This window comes from Otolemur garnettii, unplaced genomic scaffold, assembly GCF_000181295.1.
Source record: "Otolemur garnettii isolate 467f Iridium unplaced genomic scaffold, OtoGar3 scaffold00001, whole genome shotgun sequence".
NCBI lineage: Eukaryota > Metazoa > Chordata > Mammalia > Primates > Galagidae > Otolemur > Otolemur garnettii.
This window is the reverse complement of record NW_003852396.1, coordinates 27,687,617-27,697,845: the sequence shown is the minus strand read 5'-3', so window position 1 is coordinate 27,697,845 and position 10,229 is coordinate 27,687,617. Positions and strand designations below refer to the sequence as shown.

Here is a 10,229-nt window from a genome sequence, read left to right as displayed (position 1 = left end):
CTCCATTGTCCCTCCCCCGTTAACTAGAATCATTCCCCATTCTTAGGCTCAGCATCAAAGAGCTGTGGGTAAAAGCAGGAGGTGCCATAGTTGGGGGTCTGAGGACAGAAGAAGGGCACTATGGCAGACAAGGGCCTGGGCAGGGAGGCTGTAGGAACTCACTGGCTGTGAGTTCTGGGACCAGTCTCCACCCCTGCTGATCTCAGTCTCCACCCCTATAAAATGGGAGTAACAGGACTGCTCTGCAGAGTCCCTGGGAGAGTACCCAGGAGACTGGATAGGAACACAGAGACAGGTTTAAGGGGTGATGCAACTTCTTATTTATTAATATATAATAACAAAAAAGATAAAGCTCATATCTTCAACTGTTCAGTTCTTTGTTATAATGTCTTGGTTGCTTTGTCTGGGCTGGCCGTGACCTTCAGCTCTGGGGTCTGGGCTAGGAAGACGTTCCAGTGACCTGCATGGAGAAAGAGAGAAGAGTGTGTGTGTGTGTGTGTGCGCGCGCAGGCGCATGTGCGCACAATATGCAGTGGCTAGGAGTGGGAAAGCTTAGGGCAAGGAGGAACTGCATGAGCCAGGGTTTGGAGCCTAAGGGAGCATAGAGGCGAGTGTCCCCCTCACACAGTTCTGCCACATGGCCCAGCCCTCAACCAACCAATATTTGGGGCACAGGGCTGGTTTCCTGACACCTGTTGTGAATTCTTGCCTCCCCCACCCAAAGCCCCACAACTTCCTAAGAGTAAAGTAGAGCAAATTCAGGGCATCAGGAAGAAAGGGGTTAGAGAGGGAGTAGGAATTACCAGGGACTGGGGGCTCAGACTCTTCCCTACAGTTTTGTTTCTCCCACCCCCATGACCAAATCCAGCCAGCTCTGCTTTACCTTCCTGCTCCCAAGTTGAGAAATCTCTGGCCCACACGCCCACTGGATTCCTGTGCTGGGAACTGACGTCTGTGGCTGGCAGTCTCCCCACACCAGCCCCCATCCCGGCACCAGCAGCCTGGGAACGCCCCTGAGGCTCCGGCCTCCACCCTGCCCCCTTCCCCAGGCCTCATTCCTCAGCCAAGGGTCCTACCTTTGTGGGTGCCAGCGAGCAGCTGGAAGTTCTGTGCCTCTTTCTGGAAGTCTTGCTTCCTGACTTTCTTGATCTGAATCAAGTGGAAGATTCCTGAGGGCAGAGACAGGGACATGAGCAGGAAAGGCAGGACGTATGGTGAGTGAGACAGGGTGACACAGACACAGAACCCAGACATCTCCCTCCGCTGCCCCCACACTCATCAGGCACCAAATCCATTGATTATGCTTCCTAAACCCTTTGACTCTTCTAGCCCACTGCCACTCTCCTCACTCAGGCCCTGTTGTCTGGTCACTATAATGGCATCCTAACCCCTTTCACTCCCTGTCTAATCCCTAATCCTAACTGTGGTCACTCCAGGATGTGTGCATTACCCTGTCATTCCCCTTCTCTGACTTCCCTGCTCTCCCAGCATTCACCTGTCCCAGTGTAGGGAAGGAGGGAAGGCAGGCAGGAAGGAAGAAAGGAGGGATGGAGGGAGATAGGCTGGCCCACATGGACTGGTCGAGCTTTTCTCTGGGCAAAGACCATGTGATAAAACAAGACAGCAAAGAGTTAGCAAGTGTCAGAGTTACGGTGCCTTGCCTGTGCTCCAGCCCTAACGAAATATTGAGGTACCCCGAGGGTGTAAAACTTTTACAAATGACATCCCCTCTGTGGAATACTTTCAACTCTCCCTTCCGTTCTGCTGTTGCCACGGAGTGAACTCCTACCGGTCTCCCAAGCCTTAATTGCTCTTTGGGGCACCCATATAGCACTTGGCTTCTGTTTGTGATTATATATGGTTTTGTTTTGTTTTTTCCTGAGGTAGAGTCTCATACTGTGCCTTGGGTAGAGTGCTGTGGCATCATAGCTCACAGAAACCTCAAACTCTTGGGCTTGAGAGATCCCCTTGTCTGAGCCTCTTGAGTAGCTGAGACTACAGGTGTCCACCACAATGGTTAGCTAGTTTTTCTAATTTTAGTAGAGACAGAGTCTTGCTTCTGCTCAGGCTGGTCTTGAACTCTTGAGCTCAAGCAATTCACCAACCTGGGCCTCCCTGAGTACTAAGATTATAGGTGCGAGCCACTGTGCCCGGCCTTGTTATACCTAGTTCCAAAGGGCCATGATTGTGTCTAGTCTTGCCTCCACCACCAGACTGAGAACTCCTGGGGGGCTTTCCTCTGTGTCCCTTGAGCCTGGCCTACATTAGGCATGTAGAATGAATGACTCCTTGGATGGATGGATAAATATATCTAGTCTAGACCAGGCCTTGAGGGGGAATGAGGTATTATCTGTATCCCATGATGTTTGCATCTCATGGAGATCTGGCCACTAACACTACACATGGCACTGAGGTCCTGAGCACATGGGCTATGAGTTTGCCGCAGCTGTTCCCCACCAAGGTCTCTGGCCAGAAAGAACAGATGCAACCAGCAAGGTCTCTACTAGGCCAGCACCACTTTCAAGAAAACCAAGAACTTGCCCTGCTTATGGGAATCAGAGTAGGGTTCCACCAAGGGACAGAAGACACTCAGTTCCAGGAAATGTTCAGCACCATCCTCAGCACCCCCAACCAGATGTCAAGGACTAGGTTGTAGAGGAAACTCTAAAGACTCAGGAGCTGCATTACACTGGCAGGCAATAAACATGAGAAGAGATGGGGACAGGTTTTTCTGCACAGGCCTGCTGTTGCATGCTCCCTGGGTCACAGAAAAACTGGAGAGGAGTGGGTGGTGCTGTGGCTCAAAGGAGTGGGGTGCTGGCCCCATCCATATGCCAGAGGTGGTGGGTTCAGACCCAGCCCCGGCCAAAAACTGCAAAAAAAAAAAAAACAAAACTGGAGCGGAGTGACAGGGATAAGGATGGCTCCTCACACTATAGTCTGAAAAGCATAATTGGGCATGAGGCCAAGAGCTAGCATGAGGGCCATGGTTGTACTTCTTGGTTTTTGAAGGGCTGTGTCAGGTCTGAGGGCAGCTGGGCTCTGTGGCACCCCAGGGCAGAGCTGGCACCGCTGGGTGAGTCCCAGGAAATAGGACAGGCTCAGCTCAGTGTGAGGACACACCTTCTCTGGGCTGAGCCATCATGTCAGAAGTGAATCACCAGTCTGGGAGTGGAAGCAGGGGGTATGTGCAGTTAGGGGCCAAACACCGTAAGGAGGCTTCAGGGGGACTTCTTCCCAGGCAGGGCTTGGAAGAGAGATCTTTGAGGTCCTTTCTACTCTGAAACTTTAGACTCTAGTAGGCCCTTAACCCTAAGCCAACTCTGCTGAGATCCTGGTGCCTAGGGCTGGCTCCACTGTGGTGTGGCCTCACCTAGCTTCTGCCTGCTCCCTTTGTTTTCAGTCTTCAGAGTGAGGAATCAGTGAGTGGTTCCCACTGACAGTCAGCCCTGGGGAGTACGTGTTGACACTCCCTAGTCTGGGACGGGGAGGGAATGGGGAGTCTGATGGGATGGTGCATTTAGGCAGCCCAGGGGGTGAGAAGAAGGAGGCGTTTGCTAGTGGCAAATCTTTGCTTTACTGTTTAAACTGCGTGACTTTTAGCAAGTTGTTTGACCTCTTAGGCTCAGTTTTCTTATCTGCAAAATGGAGAACCCCCTTAGGGTTCTCAAGAGGATTCAATACAGCACATTGTATACAGTGCCCGCTACATACCAGTCACAGAGCACAGGGCATATGAGCGTGGGTTCTAGAGTGTGGGCTCTAAGGCTGTCACTGCCATCCTGCCTCTCTAAATCAGGAAGCCTATCCTCCACAAAGCCTTCCCTGACCTAGGCTAAGCCGTAAGTTCCTAAGGACAGAGGCTGGGGCCTATTACTCTCTGTGGTCTCAGCACCTGGCAAGGGGGGTGTCAGGGAGGCACAGAGTAAACATGCAGCCAGCACCTGGGACTGATGGTATCTTAAGGCTCAAGAAACTGTAAGGGTCACTGATTCTAACTTCCCAGCTGCAGGCAGAGCACCACCCTCCAGCCCTTGCTTGCACACTTCTACGTGGAGCTTGCTCCCTCCCTTCCACTATAGGAAGGCTCTAAGTATAAGAAAGTTCTTCTCATTGAGCTAAAACCTGCTTCTCTGCAATTCTAACCAACCTGATGTGGGATGAGAAATATATTTTTAGCGCTTACTACATGCCAGGGGCCGTACCTATGTCATTTCATTTAATTCTCTAAAACTTTCTTCCTAAATTAACAGAAGAGAAAGCTAAGGCCCAGAGAGGTCACGCGATTGCCTGAGGCCACACAACTAAAAATTAGCAGAGCCAGTATTTGAACCCAAGTCTGCCTCGTTCCAAAGCCCCTGCTTATTGTCTGACCCTTGTGGTCACTTAGAATATGGCCCTTCAGAGCCATGAAGCCAGCAGTCCTGGCCCCGGAGTCTTCTCTTCTCCAGGCTGAAGAGCTCCACTTTCTTCGTCCAGTCCTCCTACGACAGGGGGCGGAGTAGAGCAGGTAAAGAGCCGCATCTGACGTCACAAGACATGGGCTCTAGCTCCCGTCCTCCACTTACTGGCTGTGTGGCCTTGGGCCAGGTACTTCACCTCTCTGAGCCTCAGTTTCCTCATCTGTAAAATGGGGATAATAATACCTAACTCTCAGGATCGTTGAGGAACAAATGAGGTAGTGAACGTGGAAGCACTTTGTAAATTCTAAAGTGCTACACACATTTGGTTATTATTATTACTGTCATTGTCATCATTCTTACCATCATTCCCTCTTCCATCCCCCGCACCTGCCCCACCAAACCCATCAATAGAGGAAAGTGACCAAAACTCACACTGAATGAGTTTAGTTTGGATAGTGGCTTAATGTTTCTCTCTACCCAGGGGATTTATGTTTTATAAGTGATAAAATCTACCGCTTAGAAAAGGCTGACCCAGCTGGCCTCAAGGCCCTCCTGCTGTGAGGGCCCTCCTATCTGAAAAGATCTCTGTTCCCCAGTGTTGAGATCCTAGGGTCAGACATCCCTGTATTTCCTCAGGGTAGGCGTTACCCTGCCAGACTCCTTGTAAGGTGCAGCAGCGCCTTCCCCCCGGGAGAGGGAGCACTTTGAGACCTTGGCATCTTAAGAGAGAGTGAGCTTATCAGAACTGTCAGAGGAGACAGAACCATTCTCCCTCCTTTGAATCAGGGACTCTTGAACCTGGAAGGGTGCACAGGGTAGCTGATCAAACATCCCTAAGGCCCCTGCGGGCTCAGGAGCACAGACAGGAGGACACGCCAGAGGCACACCCAGCTGGGAGTGAGCCACACCTACCTTTTACCAGCTTCCAGAGGTAGATCTCCACCTGGTCAGAAGTCTCATGCTCCAAGGCAAAGCGATGCAGGTTGTCTGGGCTGGGGGATACTGACGTGTGGACGAGGACCCTGCCTGGTGCCTTGGGACATCTGGTGGAACTGATCTCAGTGTGGCCAGGGTCTGCCTTATCCTCTGAGGGAGACAAGAAGCTAATGAAGTATTCAATAAACATTGGCTATTCCTCCTGAAAGTCCTAATACTTTAAAATTTTATGACTTCATGGAATCCAGAACATTATTTGATTCTGTCAACAACCTCTGAATCTATTACTGTAACACCAGATGTTCCATAAATTTACTATTTTTCAAGTCTGACATTTTTCCACTCCTGTGTTTCCAACATGTCATGCATCTATACTCCTCATTTGTGGCTCTGAGTGCACATCCTTCTGTCTGAGACATTCCAAGGGTCTGTGGCCTTACGGACAGAGACCCAGGGCTCACTCTGGCCAGTGCCCGCCTGCTCCCACCCCTGCACCTCTTCACACCTGGGCAAATCTTGCAGCACTTCCCAGCCACTTTCTCAGGGTGACGGCAGGGGTACTCAGTGGGGCAGTTCACGCGCTGGCAGTCCTGGCGGCCATCGTGACAGGTGCACAGGATGCAGGGCAGGGGGCCGAAGGAGCGAAAGGCTGGGTGCCACACCTCCCCATGGGAGTACGTCTTCCCACCATGCACGCAGGCTGGAATGAGGACGGCAGGAAGGCAGGAGGCTCAGTGCCTCAGGCCCGCCAAAAGCCTCTGGTCCAGAAGTGGGTAGGGCAGGCCGTTGGGGGCCCCCACTCCACCAGTCTAGCCCAGCTACTGCCAGCAAAGCACAGGCGAGGGTATAAACCTGTCCTGGGTCCCTCATCACTGACATCCCCCCACCTCTGCACTTAGGGCTAAGAAGGGCCTAGCAGGAACTTGCTGAGTTTGGAGAATCCTCTCCTGCCCTCAGGGTGCTTCTACTGGAGCAAGGAGAGTGCTGACCTGGCAGGAGGGGAACTGGGATAAATTTCTGTCACCATCTGGCCCTTTGAGCCCTAGCAGGACCCTTTCCCCTTCTCTGCCTCTGGGTCCCTTGTGTACAAAGGGGGGCTGGGACTAGGTAGCCCTATAGCTTTTCCCTCCCCACTAGCTGGGGTGCTCTGCAGTGAGCCCCCTTTGTTCCCCTTTTTCAGCCATTGCTGCCCCTTGGGCCACCTTCCCCTTTCCATCCCGTTTTCCTATAGCTCAACTCTGCTCCCTCCTTTCTTTGTCAAAAACTTTCCCTCCACATTTCCTAATATTAATTTATTTACAGTATCTCCTAACACAGTCTCAAGGGCAGAGACCACTTTTTGCTTATCCATTCTGTCTCCCCCATTTCCTAGCAAAAAAATATTGCTGTGCTGTTCCAGCTCTGGCTCTGCCTCTAACTCAACACTCTGAACCTTAGTGTCTTGTCTGTTAAATGGGGGGAGGGGTAGTTGAAACTGATGACCTTTAAAGGCACATTCAGATTTTTTTTTTTTTTTTTTTTGAGACAGAGCCTCAAGCTGTCCCCCTGGGCAGAGTGCCGTGGCATTACAGCTCACAGCAACCTCCAACTCCTGGGCTCAAGCGAGTCTCCTGCCTCCGCCTCCCAAGTAGCTGGGACCACAGGCGCCCGCCACAACGCCCGGCTATTTTTTGGTTGCAGCCGTCATTGTTGTTTAGTGGGTCCGGGCTGGGGATTTGAACCCGCCACCTTAGGTATAGGTGGCTGGCACCTTAGCCGGTTGAGCTATAGGCGCCGAGCCGGCACATTCAGATTTGATGCTCTTTTGAGTCTACAACCTCATGGCCAAGTTGGGATGAGGGAACCACTGGTGGGAGGATGCACTTTGGGTCAGTGGGAGCAGGCAGGGCCTGCCTCTGAGATTGGAGGAGGTCCAGTCCCCACCTTTCTTATGCTTCTCCTTCAGGACGATCTTGACAGTTGTGCTGCCTGCCCCCTTTGGTCGGAAGTGGCGAGGGATGAAGCCCAGAGGGGTGCTGAGGCCGGTGGGGGCTGGGGTGCCCGGACTCCTCTTTCTCCCACCATCACCCACACATAGATCCTGAGAATGTCTCTGCAGAAGGCAGGGAGGGTGAAGAACACTGAGTGTGGCAGGCCACTGCTGGTGGAAGGACAGCAAGACTGGCTGCAGCAAGAAGCCGAGGGATGACACCAAGGAAAAGGGGGCACACGCTAGGGCCAGGGAGATCTGGAGTGAGTATGAGATGTTTACAGACCGTGGATCTTTGAAAACTTAGGATAGTGATTGGGAAATCAGCTTCCACCGAGTCCTACTCAGGCCTTGTCAGAACCAGGGAGGTCCTTGGCAATGGGGTATGCAAAGGCTGCTGAGGTCCTGATGTGGGGAATGTAACTGATAAGTGATATGGAGAACCTAATATTTAAGAAACAGAAGATGAGCATGTAGTGAGGATGGGAGTCAGGAAATTCCTCACTGTTTGGTAAGACTGAGGAGCTGGGACAAGGGCCTGAGCCTCTGAACATCCTACCAGGTCCTAGAATTCCATGGGGCATGACTAAGAGCAGGCCCCATCCAGAGACAAAGGGTCTCTGGAGCTCAGGTCCTCTTTCCTGAGCCCCTACCCCTCCAGATCAGGTCCTGGGAGAGCTGGCAGCGACAGCAAAAGGTGTGTGCTGCAGGTGGCTCCGTGCCATGGGCGAGGATCCTATTTTGTCCCTCATTGACCCAGCATCACTCACATACCTTCTACAGCCCATTCCTACCTGGTACAGTCTCTGAGTCTGTTCTTTAATGGCCCAGAGCCTGTGCCCACAGAGCTCCTAGGAAATGCTTGCTGAGTGCAATAGAACTAAGAAGGAATCCAACAACCCAACCTCCAAATGGTGACTTGCTGCAGGCACCCAGCAAATCAGTAAGTAGCTGATCAGGGCCTGGAACTAAGCCCAAGTGGGCTTCACTTACACTTTCTCCTGGGCAGAGGTGAGGACAGGGAGTAGAATGGTTCAGGGCCCCAGCAGAGAAGGCCCAGCCTAAGAATGGGCAGGATGGGCTGGCAGAGGAGAAGGGTAAGATGTTGAGCTCAGACCCTTGAGGAATCTGTAGGAAGGGAACCCAGACTGAAAGAGATGGAATTGCTCACATTGTAGACACAGTGCAGAGGACCCAGTGAGGACTTGAGTCAGTGAGTGTGTAAGCCCATTCATTCTCCTGCCTCTCTCCCCTCAGACCAAACAGAACTGAATAGATAAGCCCATCTCATCTCTTGTCTCTTGACCAAGAGTGAGAAGGGTCAAGATAGAGGTGGGAACAGAGAGATAAACCCCAGACAAAGAACCAGTACTTCAGGAACTGGGTGGGAAGTTGGGCCCAGGTCAAAGGCCATTCACCTGGGGAACATGCTCCCCAGAAGCAACCTAAACAAGGAGAGATGTAGGCTCTGGACAGAATAGTGTCAAAAAATTCCCCAAGAGGGAAATGAGGAAGACTGGGGCCTGCTCCTACCCTATGTGGTAACCTGTTTTCTTCTAGGCCTGTCCTTACCCATCAGCCAAGATGGTAACCATGATGTGGGGCAAGGGAGAGGGGATGGAATACAGTGGGGGGCGAACGTAGCTGACCCCAGGGGATGAAGGAGAAGTGAATACACTAACAGGTATGGCCTGCTCCAGCCATGGAGATGTAGGTACCCCCAACTCCTACCCTGCCGGAAAAGCTGTGCACTCACCACCCCATGGCGTGACTGTGTGGTGTCCTCTTCAGCTGATTTCTCACTTGCCCCATCTGAAAACTCAGGGAAGTCGGGTCAGCCTCAGGCTATGAAGCCTTGCTGTCTAGAGCCCTGAGGCCTCCAGCTAGAGGCTCTGCCCCTCCCCAAGTCCTAGTGCCACTTCTGTGGCCCCAGCGCAACAGCAAGTCCTTTGTCCCAGTGGAGTTTATTCTGCTTCTCATTACAGCCTGTCTTCATCCTTGTTAGGTTAAGGAAGTCCCTACAACTGGATTGCTGCTTCAGTTTCCCCACACTGACCTCTTGGTCACCTTTAGGATTGAAATGCTTGGCTGGAACAGAGCATCTTGTTTAGTTCGTACTTAAAAGTCACCTTTCTGAGACCTAGGGCCATACATACGTCAGTGCCCACTATCGATGGCACAAAGGCCCAGAATCCTATCCTTTGCAGTCTCCTGGGCATACTCCACCCTGGCAGGCTTGAAGTCGCCAGGCCTAGTTACACTATATACTCCCAGGGCCTTACCTTCCAGCCCCCCAGCTTGAACACCTACAATTCTCCCAGCCCCAATTCCTTGGGGGAAGCAGCACACAGAGCCCTTGGAGCCCTGCAGCCTCCTGGAGTCCTGAGTGGCTCTGGCTGCCACTGGACATTCTTATTCAGAGACCCAGAACACTAGAACTAGACTGAGAAACCACCAAAGCTGACCCCTCTGTGTACCCACAGCACACCTGAGGCCCAGAGAGGGAGAGGAATCTGTGAAGTTACTGGAGGAATCAGGACAAAACTCCTGGCCCAGTGCCTCTTCTAAAATGCCAGCATCTGGGGACACATTCCACTGTGGAGCACTTCCCAGCCTGAGTGCTGCCTCCTCCAGGAAGCTTTCCTTGACTACCTTAGTTCTACCACTTCATTCTTCTGAAGCTCAGTCTGCCCTTCATAGCCAATGTGTTGGCCTCTGTGTTTCAGAGAGAGATTCTACCTAGATTCTGCTTGACAGACATGTTCTGAGTCCCAGTGAGACCCTGTGCCCAGCTCTGCCACAGGATGACAGGGAGGAGACGTGGTCCTTTATGTATGGACTACTCATGTGCCACTTCTGGTCTCTTGGCCTCCTCTGACTGCGGGGACTTTGTCCTTGTTTTTTTTTTTTTTTTTTTTTTT

The 10,229-nt window shown here is 52.1% G+C and overlaps 1 protein-coding gene across 2 annotated transcripts in view; it reads right to left on the bottom strand.

Annotated features, from left to right (window-relative positions):
* Positions 1-302: 302 nt before the first annotated feature.
* CHRDL2 (chordin like 2) overlaps positions 303-10,229 on the bottom strand; it is a 32,423-nt gene continuing 22,496 nt past the window's right edge. Inside the window, exons 6-12 of one of the 2 annotated variants that reach the window (XM_012801539.1) lie at positions 9,065-9,120; positions 7,263-7,431; positions 5,845-6,039; positions 5,316-5,489; positions 4,569-4,623; positions 1,077-1,169; positions 303-460 (exon numbers count right to left, since the gene is read on the bottom strand). In XM_012801539.1, the coding sequence (XP_012656993.1) occupies positions 370-460; positions 1,077-1,169; positions 4,569-4,623; positions 5,316-5,489; positions 5,845-6,039; positions 7,263-7,431; positions 9,065-9,120 (833 nt within the window). In that variant the 3' untranslated portion in view covers positions 303-369. The remainder of the gene's footprint in view (positions 461-1,076; positions 1,170-4,568; positions 4,624-5,315; positions 5,490-5,844; positions 6,040-7,262; positions 7,432-9,064; positions 9,121-10,229) is intronic. The other variant, XM_003780902.1, reaches the window with a different exon arrangement.